The sequence below is a fragment of the Colias philodice genome, chromosome 11 (assembly GCF_061535455.1).
Source record: "Colias philodice isolate Cphi_HAF_F1 chromosome 11, ilColPhil1 Martin Lab GWU primary, whole genome shotgun sequence".
Lineage (NCBI taxonomy): Eukaryota > Metazoa > Arthropoda > Insecta > Lepidoptera > Pieridae > Colias > Colias philodice.
In genome coordinates this window covers 6538582-6552345 of record NC_143096.1, presented here as the reverse complement: position 1 = coordinate 6552345, position 13764 = coordinate 6538582, and the positions used below count along the sequence as shown (strand labels likewise).

The 13764-nt window shown below is 31.3% G+C and overlaps 1 protein-coding gene across 2 annotated transcripts; it reads left to right on the top strand.

The window, feature by feature from the left end:
- The first annotated feature begins 2478 nt into the window (after positions 1-2478).
- l(3)mbn (lethal (3) malignant blood neoplasm) lies at positions 2479-13070 on the top strand. 2 transcript variants are annotated; one of them, XM_089700863.1, is made up of 4 exons: positions 2479-2533; positions 9925-10079; positions 10951-11082; positions 11204-13070. In XM_089700863.1, the coding sequence occupies exons 2-4, from the start codon at positions 9932-9934 to the stop codon at positions 12499-12501; spliced, it is 1578 nt and encodes a 525-aa protein (XP_089556989.1). In that variant the 5' UTR covers positions 2479-2533; positions 9925-9931; the 3' UTR covers positions 12502-13070. The 2 variants fall into 2 exon arrangements, with proteins under 2 accessions (XP_089556989.1, XP_089556988.1); XM_089700862.1 differs by having other exon boundaries at positions 2524-2605.
- The last annotated feature ends 694 nt before the right edge of the window (positions 13071-13764 follow it).

Here is a 13764-nt window from a genome sequence, read left to right as displayed (position 1 = left end):
TTCTATAATAAAAATAATATTCATTAAAAATTATATTGCATACAATTCTCATTCAGATCGTTTACGAGTATGCAATATGTCACTATCCTCTTACAGTCTACGGCAAACAGCCGTAGACTGTAAGAGGATATTTTTAACATATTTTAATCGCACATCCTTGTAAAGCTTCCTGGAGTAATTTATCATTATTGTACAATAATTTAATTACGTGAAGCACTTAACCTTTGTTAACATATAAAGCATTCGATCAGCTTATATAATATAACTTATAATAAAACCATAAACAATGAATTAATTAATCATTGATTATGGAATTAAAACAAAATATAATTTAAATACTTGCTAATCATAAAATAATCTAGGTAAAATGTTGAAATAAATCGGATGATAATAAAAATAAGAGCTTTCCATTATTAGGTATCATTTAAATCTGTGATTTAAATAGATATTTTTCTTAAATTTGAAGTATAGTAGTTATGCTAAAATAAAATTAAAGTCGAAAAAATTTAGTGTAAGTATTCAACTTTCAATAGAAATTAATACCTATATTTTATATTGATACTATAAGCGTTTAGAAATATAAAGTCTCATAACATTTTTACAATTCATACACATATATCAAGGAATCATTAAAATATTAAAATTATAGTAAATCCACATAAAACACACGTATGACGCGCTATTGGCCTTAGAGATTCTCTAAAAAATTGTCAAAACAAGAAATCAATGCATCATTGCGTCATTGGTCGTCACAAATAATAACTTAACAGTAATTACACCGCTACATATTGCCAACCGAATCAAATATATATTTGTTGAGTAATTGTTTATTTTTAACCTTCTCAACAAAATATAGTAAAGTTTACAAAAATTGTCCGTATCTACTATCAATTCCTAAATTTCAACCTTGATTTGTCTCGGTAATTGTAAAATAAACATTAAACACTCAATACATTACACACTGACCTTTATCAATTTATTCAATACGTTTTATTGAAATTATATAATTGTGGTCAATGTAGCTTTTCTTTTAATATTATAGTCGGTGATTTGTTCAGTTCAGTATTCTGAAAATCTTGTTTTATACTTTTTCAGCGCCGTTTTTTGTCGTAGTTGGGTTTAAGTTTTTTTTTTTCTTTTTACTATTTTTTAAAATAAAGAAGCAAATTATGAAAACGTCACCTACCTAAAATTTTCAAACAATACTCACGTACTCGCGTAAAAAAATATTATAATATTTTTTAATGACTTGTTTTTTCTTCTTATAAATAATTTTGACATAAATAAAAGTACAAAACATAGCGCCTACGATGTCTTATATTAAACAAAATAATCAGAGCGAGATAAGTGAGCCCTAATGTATTTTTATGTTTTCAATAATAGTACACCGAAAAAATTTTCGGGTACCTATACTTCACTGAATTAGGTTTTAAGTGTTGTGTCACTGTTAGCCCAGAAGGCTACAGCTTACAGCTTAACCGGGCTTATCACTAGGTTTTTTTTTATTGTCGATAGGGAAGCGCTTGACCACAATTATTGTTAATTTTATATCTTAATATCTTAATACTATTATAAAGGCGAAAGTTTGTAAGTATGGATGTTTGTTACTCTTTCACGTAAAAACTACTGAACCGATTACAATGAAATTTAGCACACATATAGAGGGTAACTTGGATTAACACATAGGATAGGTTTTATCCCGGAAATCCCACGGGAACGGGAACTATGCGGGTTTTCCTTTGAAAACGCGGGCGAAGCCGCGGGCGGAAATCTAGTAGCTTATAAAAATTGTAAGTTTGACAATTAAATTTGAAAACTTTGCGAACTCTTCGAAAGCACCTACCATAATCACTGGTATAAAATAATTTTAAGGATTCATGTATTTACTATTTAGTAATCAACATAACATTTATGATTTCCCACCTTATTTCTTGAAGCATTTGCTACTGCATCTCAATCACCAGTAGAGTTCGGCGTATTGCACATTTACACGAATAAAATTGCCTTGGTAATCAGATCTTATTTTCAAATTTGATAAATTAAAATTGTATATAATGTAAATATAACTCGTCTAATTTTTTTCAATCTTCAAACTCAAGAAAATCAACAAAAACAGAATCTAAAAATAAATAAGTACCTACTTTACTTTCCTAAGTTTAGTTTTTCTTATTTTATTTTAACACGATCGCCATATTATATTATTTTTATTAGGTAAATAGATAAGTATGCTCTATTATATAAACATAATTACTCATAGAAATTCGATTACTTTAATTTGATTAATTGTGAACACAAGTGTAGGTACACAATCTATTATCACTCACACATCCGCGCTATATTTATGACCATAATCTGCTGTAATACAGCATTGATTGAGTAAAATCAATATTTTTTTAATCGTAGTGAATACCTGTAGATCAGATCTCACGGATGAGTTAATAAATTACGTTTGCCAAAGTATCGGCGCAGTCTTGTGCGGACATTTGCGCAATAGGCCGCATGCGGGCGCTTATGTTTTTAAACAATATATAAGGTAAAAAACATAAAAAATATTTCATACAATAGAATAAACTATAGTTTTAATGCTTAATTATTCGCGTAAGCGGTAAGTCTTTTGATGTCTAAAAATTTTATCTATTTCAAATATTAGTTGACGATGAATAGATTATATTTTGTATCGTAGAACATTAATTGTCATATGCTAATTTCAAATTAACGTTAATAACTTTTTGTTTGATTCATATAACATTTACATGCGTACAGTCTGCTCCTTTTTTGTCTAGAGTGTTACGTATTTTGGTTTAGATAAATAGTTCATATACGTATGCAAATAAATAATGTACAATTAATTAAGTTAATTCTTGGTTAAACTTATATAGTTGTAAATTTAATGATATTTTTGCACTTTAGAACATTACATATTATAATTTAATATTTTTAATAATTTTGCTAAATAAATAATATTTATTTGCAATACATAATTACTTAAGGCGGAAGTTTAAAATATATTTATAAGTTATATTGTACAATCAATTTCTTCCGATGGCCAAGGTAATCTTCTAATTTGCAATTCATGAGGCATAAAAATACCTAAAATATTTTTGAAAGAATTACTAAATTACAACAAATTCATTGTATTAACCTTTAAATTACAACAATAAAGTTGATTGTTTATTACAGAAATAGTCAATTTTGACATATAATATAATTAATAGGTATAACTTCTTTTTATACAAGTTACCAGACTAGCAAAATATATAAATGTTCCTAAATTTACATAATAATACTCGTCCTTTGATTAATAACAGATTGAATTGTTAGAATCGAGGTGAAATTTATAGAAGTTTGGATCAATAAATGTTATATTTTTATATGTACCTACAAAGAAAATTATCCTCCATGGATAGCTATTTATTTGTCTTAAATGTACCGTGGTGCCCATACATTATTTAGACTACAAGCCCGCATAGGACAAAAATATGGGTCAAATGAACCACGATGGGACATATCTAGAACGATAGCAGAGCAAAAAATAATAAGATTCATCACTATGCCGTCACTTGTAAGCTGTCCAACTGAGTGCAGATGAGAATTGAAAAGTACAGGTAGACTCGGTAAATTTTGGTCATATATTTTTGTACGGCATTCTTAACCATCGATAGATCCATTAAAAATAATAAGAAACCGCTCAGTGCCGTACAAAAATGTGGGTCCACCAAGTCGGAATTTTTATTTAATTTCCGAGAGTTACCGGGGGTAAATTTGGTCATTTGACCATGTACGGCATCTGTGTCATACTATTGCTATACTGCTTTTAATCCATTATTCCGCAACGCCGTACAAAAATCATGGGGACAAGGGGAAAAAATCGAGAGATGCAATCCCCTCTCTTTCCCCACTCCAGGGGGTCATTTGACTAAGTACGGCTTCGGTTCCAAAACATTATCTAGCACTCAAAAGTACTATTAAAAGCAATGCCGTCAAAAAATAATTGTTCTTTTAAATGTATACCAATAATCATCTTAATTTCATCGAATTCTTGATATAAAGAGCTGTAAGGTCATTTGACCCTGTACGGGAACTTTTTTTTTAACATGATATTGTAAAATTCAATTGTTGTATGGTATTGCCGTTCAAAAGAAACCGTTCTAAAAAAAGTTATAGAGAAATGCAAAACCAGAAATTTTGTTAAAGTTTAAACATCGTAGATTAATGAAATATAATAGTTTTCTACACTTTATCCGTTGTTTTAAATAGTATTAACATAGATAAATTAGGAAAAAACGATGCCGTACATTTTTGTGCAGACCACATCTTTTAGGCTGATGAAAGCGACGAAAGCTACAATTTTAAGAGTGCTTTATAGCCATTTGATACAGTACGGCATTAACATATTTTTACCCAACTACGGCAAAGCAAAAGGAGGGTTATGGTTGTTTACAGGTCATGTATGTATGTTCATCTATTCCCTCGTAACTTCTAAACTACTTATCAGAATTCGACAAATGACATATCATTAGAGGCGTCTGAATTGTTCACTGGATAACCAACGACCAGCTAGCTAAAGGCTATATGGGGTTTCACAAAATCTAATGTGGCGGCCTCTAGCGGACAAAACATACAGAGTAAAAAAATAAAGTTAAGATAAATATGCAGTGTTTGGTATCATTTGAAAGCGCTTTACTTGTACATTTTGAATATGTATATATTACTAGCATTTGCTTGTGACTTTACCTGTATTCATGGACTGATTGCATATAATTCACATCTTTTCGTTCATAGCTTTTTTATTAGTTCATCAATTTAACGGAGTCCATTCCACCTGACTCCGACTTTCCAAGGTGATAATTAACCACCTCGAGCTTCTTAATATTAATGTATATTTATATTTTATTATAAAAATATAAAGCAAATATTTCGTTATATGGATTTTTTTCTTTTTCAGATTTTTCCCCTTTGAACCAACGAAAATGTACGGCACATGAAAAAATATTATCTATGCATAAAATACTTTAAAAATAAATTTATTTCGTGTTGTGTCAAATGACCCCCTGGAGTGGGGAAAGAGAGGGGATTACAACTCTCGATTTTTTCCCCTTGTCCCCATGATTTTTGTACGGCGTTGCGGAATAATGGATTAAAAGCAGTATAGCAATAGTATGACACAGATGCCGTACATGGTCAAATGACCAAATTTACCCCCGGTAACTCTCGGAAATTAAATAAAAATTCCGACTTGGTGGACCAACATTTTTGTACGGCACTGAGCGGTTTCTTATTATTTTTAATGGATCTATCGATGGTTAAGAATGCCGTACAAAAATATATGACCAAAATTTACCGAGTCTACCTGTACTTTTCAATTCTCATCTGCACTCAGTTGGACAGCTTACAAGTGACGGCATAGTGATGAATCTTATTATTTTTTGCTCTGCTATCGTTCTAGATATGTCCCATGGTGGTTCATTTGACCCATATTTTTGTCCTATGCGGGCTTGTAGTCTAATTGACAGAAACAGTTATAACACTAAGAAGTATGACAACATCGTATCGTATACTCGAATACCCAAACTATGCAAATTAATATACTTCATTTATATCGCAGCCTTACAACTCTATTTTACAAAATATAATTATTACAGATGGCTGTAAAGTGCTATTATTTGCAATTCTTACCATTGCTTAGGTATTCTGTCCATGTCATAATCACTATAACAAAATCATTATTATCCTTTAATGAAATATCTACTTTTAAGAAAATAAGTACCTACTAAAGAATAAAGCAACCATGCAGACAAAAAAAAGAAATAATTTGATTTGGTATTCATTTGATAACATTACCACAGTAAAACTTTGGAATACTTCGCTATAAATAAATAAATGAATAAATCATTTATCTATATACATATAATAAAATCGTAGCGAAGTCAAAACTGTACATTGAATATTTTTTTAAAAGAATACTTGGACCGTGATCTATAATCGATATAGAAGCCAAAAATATAGTTTTTAGAATTTTTGTCTGTTTGTCTGTTTGTCTGTTTGTCTGTTTGTCTGTATGTATTTCCGGGCTAATCTCAGAAAGTACTGCACGGATTTACTTCAAATTTTGCATGAATATTACTAACAGGTCGGGTCAGGCTATAGGCTACATATTATCAAGCTATCACCTACGGGGGAGGAGCTGTGAACCTTTATTTTTCTTACGTATTCTCTGTGCTACGACCGCGTACAATCTAAAGACTCATGTTTAAATGTTGTTTTTGAGTAAGCCATGCTATTATCTAGCTTTACACTATAAAAACTACGTCATTTATGTAATTTTGGCAGAGAAACAGTTAAATGAATCTTAGTAGTATAAAGACAAATTTGAAACAGCGCCATCTATGAGATTTCATTAAAATCAAATCAATTTACATATTAACGCTTCTTGGAAATTCATAATTTAAATATTATGATGTTGGTGAGGTTGTTTTTTTTTTTATTTATTTATTTTTACCCCATAACTTTTTAACCCATATCTTCCCAGAGTTCATTTCAGGTGCGCTTATATTTCATGTGAATATACTAAATTTTTACGAGTGAGGGTAAATGTTTATTATTTGATGTCAAACAAGACACCATTACGTTTAATCTAATAGTAGATAACAGTGATTGTGTTCATTGGTTACATTTTTAAAAATCTGCGTCTTTTTTTAATTTTCACCATCTTGCATTCCCACAAAATTTAAGTTGTAACTTTTTTAGTTGACTACGGTCAAGTTATGACAAAATAAGAAAATTATGAAATTTTGTTTTTATTTATGACTTTTGCAAGACTATATATTAAAAGCCCCATTTGAGGTGCGTTGGGAAAAGAAGGCCACGGTAGTTGTGGATAAAATTTTATTTGTTAGTAGCTAAAAATAGAATTACAGTTAACCTTTGATTTTTTTTTATTAACACATTCAATGTTCATAAAATTATATCGCCTTTGGAAGACTTTACCTGCTAAAAATTTTAGAACACCACCTGAAAATTGTCGATTTGCGTGAGGATGTAGTGGAAATTAGTAACCTTGCGCGTGGTCAATTGTTGACTAAAGTTAATGTCCACTTAATGTCCAACGTATGGTTCAATCATTGGAAGAATCTTGGGTAATTTTGGAAGATATTTTTCGGGAATGAGAGAAGGGGTAGCCAACCACATATCAAAGTACTACCTACGTTTAAGTACCGAAAAAAATGTTATTTTGAAACGTAAATTTTGCACTCACAACTACTGTACAAGTAATGATTTTTATTCGTACTTTACTGTTATCTGATCATTTTATTATCGTTATGGCTATCGCGCTACAGATCGTACTGGGATCAGAGTACATATTATTATACTCAGCATCCAGCAATTTTCAACTGAAAAGGAAGTTTTTTTGTGATTGGTAGTTGTTTCATTTATTTATTTTAAATAATTTTACTTTTATATTTGCCCATTTGCATTACATTCAGCTTCAATAAAACTTATAAAAATTTAATGTTTATTTTTGTCTAATACAAAAGTTCCTTTTTAGATATAAATAACAAAAACAACTTTTTTATTAAAATTTAGTACCTTGGGAAGATAAATATGTGTTAATAGAACAATACATAAAGGAAATTATGTTACGATTTTATACAAAAACACAGTGTATTTATTAGGCGGCCTTATCACTTAGCAGTGATCTATTCCAGGCAACCGGGGCAAAAGGTAATCATCAGCTCAATAAAATGAATAGTAGGTACGTTGTTATTTATTCTTTAAATTCATAGATTGTAATGTGCGTTTTTTCTGCATAAAAGTTATATCGTAGTTTATTTAGTTTATAATGTGTCAAACTATGATTCAAGTTCCAACATAACCCTCAAAATTTGAACAGAAGATAATTAAAAAAATGAGCCGTTTTAAGTATTATAGAAAAGGTAACTTCGTTGATAATGATCATTTTTTCATCAATTGCATGTTGTTAGTACAAAATAAACATTGACTGTTAATACTTTTGTTTCGTATTTATCTACAGTATGATTATTTCTTGGTAACTTATTAATATATTTTCATGTCGTATACCTAATCATCATCAATCATCAATCATCATCAAATACATATAATGAAATTGTAGAAAAGTGATGACTGTACAATGAAAATATGTAAAAAAAAAGTAGCAGGTGTTATTATTAAATTGATCCCGAACCCAAAACTGTAGTTAAAAACTTTTTTGTCTTTTTCTCTGTATGTTTGTGCACGCTAATCTCAGAAATGGCTTATCCGATTTAGATGCGGTTTTCACTGATATATTGTGGTAATCTTCATTTAACATTTAGTCTTTATTTCATGTCAATCGGGTCATAAATAAAAAAAATTATCACTAAGTAATCACGGCGAACATTTGCTTAGGCATTCTATAATTGAAAATGAGAATGAGAATGAGCATGAGCATGAGCATGAGCACGAGCACGAGCACGAGCATGAGCACGAGCACGAGCACGAGCACGAGCACGAGCACGAGCACGAGCACGAACACGAGCACGAACACGAACACGAACATGACCATGAACATCAACATAAACGTGAACATGAACATGAACGTGAACGTGAACATGAACATGAACATGAACATGAACATAAACACGAATACGAACATGAAAATTATTTTTATTTTTGCCCCACCCTGAGCCCCTGCCCATGGTAGGAGGACAGCTCATTGCCACATCATTTTCGAAAATGAGAATGAGCATGAGCATGAGCATGAGCATGAGCATGAGCAGGAGCACGAGCACGAGCACGAGCACGAGCACGAGCACGAGCACGAGCACGAGCACGAGCACGAGCACGAGCACTAGCACGAGCACGAGCACGAGCAAGAGCAACATGAACATGAAAATAATTTTTTATAGTTACCCCAGGTCACGCGCGTATCTAATACGCATACAACCAAATATTCAAAATCAATTACAAAGTGAGAGTGAGAGAGAGTGTTGATGGAGTAGGTACGGCATGAAGAGATAAGAGGCAAGATCGTAACGAACGTACTTCATAAAGAGATTTTAAAAGTTATTTTTGTTTCTGATATAATTGTTAACTCGCGGTAGGAAAATTAATATTCTTTTATATAAGGATAATGCTTTTCTTCTTTTATAAGTTAAACCTAATTTAATTGAAATCCTCCAGTTGTTTACGTCTAAAGTCCACGCGAACGAAGTCGCGGGCATCAGCTAGTTGCATATAAAAACATGGTACATACAAAGATATTAAGATCAAAATTAAAGAACATTCATGTTTTTACTATAGCTACATAGCATACAATAATTATTATTAATTCACAATATTATATATTTACTAGCGGTCCGCCCCGGCTTCGCCCGTGGTACATATGAAAAATAGATGTTGGCCGATTCTCAGACTTACCCGATATGCACAGAAAATTTCATGAGAATCGGTCCACCCGTTTCGGAGGAGTATGCAGACTAACATTGTGACACGAGAATTTTATATATAAGATAAGATTAATATTTTAATAACATAGGCAAGCTATAAAAACATATAACAATAACCGTAAATAAATAAATTGACACATTTACCTAGAACGTGGCAACGTCTTCAATCAAAATAGTAAATATATATGTATGTAGTTATTATATATTGCCGTTGAAACATACTAACATTTTGCCATTCATGGTGCGTTCTTGAAAAAATACACGCAGACCACAGCTGTATGTTAAAATCTAAGGTTAAAATATTCAATTGTAATTTGTAACTATACATTTTACTTGTAAGCTAAAATACACCTAAGAATTTTTTAAAAAATTTTCAACCATACTTACAGAATTTTATCGTTATTTATGCAATTCAATTTCTTATCGAGCAAAAGCGAACCACTGCTAAGTGCTAACCAACTATCTCATTGTTTTTCAGATTTAACATGACTGCGGCCAAGAGGTTTCTTTTAATTCTGGGTATCATTGGACTAACACTCCAAGTAAATGGGGTGGACAAGTATACAGATGAGAACAGGCCCTATGAATTCGGGTTTTCTATAGACGGCGAACAGCATCGCCACGAGAAAAAAGGTACATATCATACGCAAGTTCATGGTCACATATACGGATTGTGGGTTAAATAATCATATATTTAGATTCAGTCATAGCTATTAAGTCATAACTCGCTTTTTGAGACTTGACGTCGCCACGAGCCAATATTATAAATAGTCAATCTTTATTATGAACAATTAAAAACGATGACACGTATGTATGGATTTATCAAATAAAAAAAACTTCTTTATTGCTAAATTTAGATGTAGTATTTATTACAAAAACATTTTAACACTTTTAACAAATATTGATTATTTGACATTTTCACAAAAATGCAAAAGACATAAGTTTATTTAATTAAGCATAGGAAGACACTTATATTATAATTTATTAATCTCTAAGCGACCACCTTTTCGACAAATAGTTTAATATTTTTAACTTGTAACTATGCAGTAACTGAGATAATATTTGTAAATCGTGATGACAAAATTTATGTAATGTGCATATCTTTATTTTATTACGTGTAGTAAGTAATATGGTCTCTATCGTGCATTATGCTATAGGAAAATTAGATGTATATGAATTTGATTATTCAAATACTGACATAATCACGTCATGCCTTGAGGTGGGTAAATAAGTAAAGTTCTAAATGTAATGGCAAAATTCTGAAAATGGAATACTGGTGGTCAAGGTCGCACAAAAAATTAATGATGATATAAATATATCTAGTGGTTCAGACTGGCACCAATAGCACACCAATAGGTAGTTAGTAAAATTGTTGTAAGACTTCAAAATTATTATTAAATTGAGACAGTATAGAATTTATTAACAGATACTAGCTAACTCTACATTGCTATTCAAAAATCTGTCTGCTTTTATGAAAAAACGTACTTGACTATTAAATTTTCAGATGAGAATGGAATTATTATGGGGGAGTTTGGATTTATAACAGCAGATGGAGTGTATCACGTCACTGTGTACGCTACTGATGAACAAGGACGGTTCAAAATATTGTCTATGAAAAATATCCGCGTAAAACCATGTAAGTTTTAAATTTTATGTTGTAAACGTATGTTTTAGTTTTAAATTCTATAGTGGTTCATTAATATTGTCTTAATGGCTTATAATATTTTTAATTAAATTACACTTATAAAATTTCACAGATCCCTCGGCGGCTTCTCAAAACGCTCGGCAAGGACATTCTTTGTCATTGCCAAATACTCAGAACAGTTTACCAGCATCAGCAAGTAGAATTTCAACTCCAACGAATGAAGCAAAACAACTACTTCAATCAGAATTCATTCGACCTGAGAATGATAAAAATTCTAAAGTGTCAACGTTCCAATTACCACCTGCGTCACCGGTTAAATCATGCTCTCATTGTAGCTTACCAACTACGACAACATTAGCACCTAAATTTGCAAACCCAATATCACAATCATATGATTCGCAAAGAAATCAAGCAGAAACGTTGTCAAGTTTTAATAATGAACAAAATAAAAACGTACAAAATACAGAAAACAATAATTACAACCAAAATACGTATAGTAATGGACAGCCAAATAACCCCGCATATGGTACAAATAACAACCCAATACTCAACAATGGACCTAATACTCAATATCCTCAAGATTACAATTCTAATGTCCAGAATTCGCAAAGTGTGTCACAGAGTGGATATGGGTTGGAAAATAATCCTTCATATGGAAATGTGGCTCCCTCACCAGTTGGATTAAATCAACAAATATCTAATTTCAATAGTAATATCAATCAAGATTCTAGTGGTTTAGGAAATAATGGCGTTTCATCATATCCAGGTACAATACCAGACACACAAGTAAATGCTCAGAAACCAAATGAATTTGCAAACCCAATATCACAATCATATGATTCGAAAGCGAAATTTGAAAATAACCCAACAGGTTTTTCAGGAAGCCGTAACCCAAAAAGATATGAACCAGAATCTGGATTAGTTGGTCCCCAAAATGCATTGCCAGGAATAAATCAAAATGCATTAGAGTCAACGAATTTACCTGAAATACCGCCGGAAAAACCTATGCTTATTTCAGCACAAATGCAAATTGTCGATAAGAACACAGATATTTACCACAAAAACCCAGGTGAAAGCGATGGCTTACCAGAAGGCGTCACAAAAGATTATATGGAGCGAGTTTTATATGTATTTAATTACACGGTTGGATTCCATGGACATTTCGAGAAGGGTTATGCCAACGGTGCAAAGCAAGGTTATTATTATGTAACAGGCAGAAATGGTGTAAGAACTCGTGTTGATTATGAAGCTGATGAAAAGGGATTCCGCCCAAAAATTAGTCAAGAAGTGCTTGATATATTATCTGATGAAGTGCCAAAACCTGAGACAGAAAAGGAATCAAAATATGGGCTTAAGAGTTATGAATTTAAGTGGCTGTATTTTCCAGTTGAATCAAAGCAACAAAAATAGTATAAAGAATATCTGCAAATTATAAACTACGATACCAATCCCTCGTACTGGGAAGACTGAAAATTCTCAATATTTTACAAACAACACAACGTTGTCTATTATTTAAATAATAACGAAATGATGGTCAGCTCCGAGTAAAAATAAAACGGACATTAATTTATTGTTTTATAAGATAGTAACTCTTATCATTCATATAATTATCACTGCCACTTGTTACTGCCAATATTTTTTGGTGCTCAAATATGTAAGTTAATATAATTAACTATGTTTACATGTAAGTGTAAATGTGTGAATATGTTAAAATATAATTTTGCGTGTAACAAAAAGCTAGGCGCATCTACATTCAAAACACAACTACTTCGAATTCTTGTATCCATTATCCGTAAATATCTAACTTTAAGCAATACTCAATATTATTATATACTTAATCAACATACTGCTAAAATTATAAATGGCGTTAAACATTAAATATTCTATAAGGCGATAGATTAATTGCATAAGTTATATTTTTAAATAAATATCGCTTATTTCATTTATTTTCCTTATTTATCCTTCATATCGCATTTAAGTTATTTATGCTTAAGTTAAATATATACAATATTCGATGTTCTCACTGCTAATGCCATGATTTATGTTCTTTTTAAATGAAGAATTTCATAAATAAATAAACAAGTTATTGTTCCTAATAATATAAAACCTATTAGGTTCTAAGGTTTATTAAGCTGCCATCTGTTGAAAATTATCATAAAGAAATAATCAATACGTATTGCGGTATTGAGCTAAGCCGCTCTCCGCCTCTGCATAATCAGAATAGTGAGTTGCTTTAATACATAGTATATCCTCTGACTATAGATGGCGTTAATTAGCGCTGAATGATATCTTAATCTTAATATCTTAATCTTAATACTATTATAAAGGCGAAAGTTTGTTTGGATGTATGGATGTATGGATGTATGGATGTATGGATGTATGGATGTTTGTTACTCTTTCACGTAAAAACTACTGAACCGATTACAATGAAATTTAGCACACATATAGAGGGTAACTTGGATTAACACATAGGATAGGTTTTATCCCAGAAATCCCACGGGAACGGGAACTATGCGGGTTTTCCTTTGAAAACGCGGGCGATGCCGCGGGCGGAAATCTAGTTTAATCATAATATGAAGGTGGGAATACACCTATCACAATTCACACACAACACTGCCACTTGTTACATTTTTTTTTTTATTATTATCATTCATTTTTTTCCTTACTTTATGT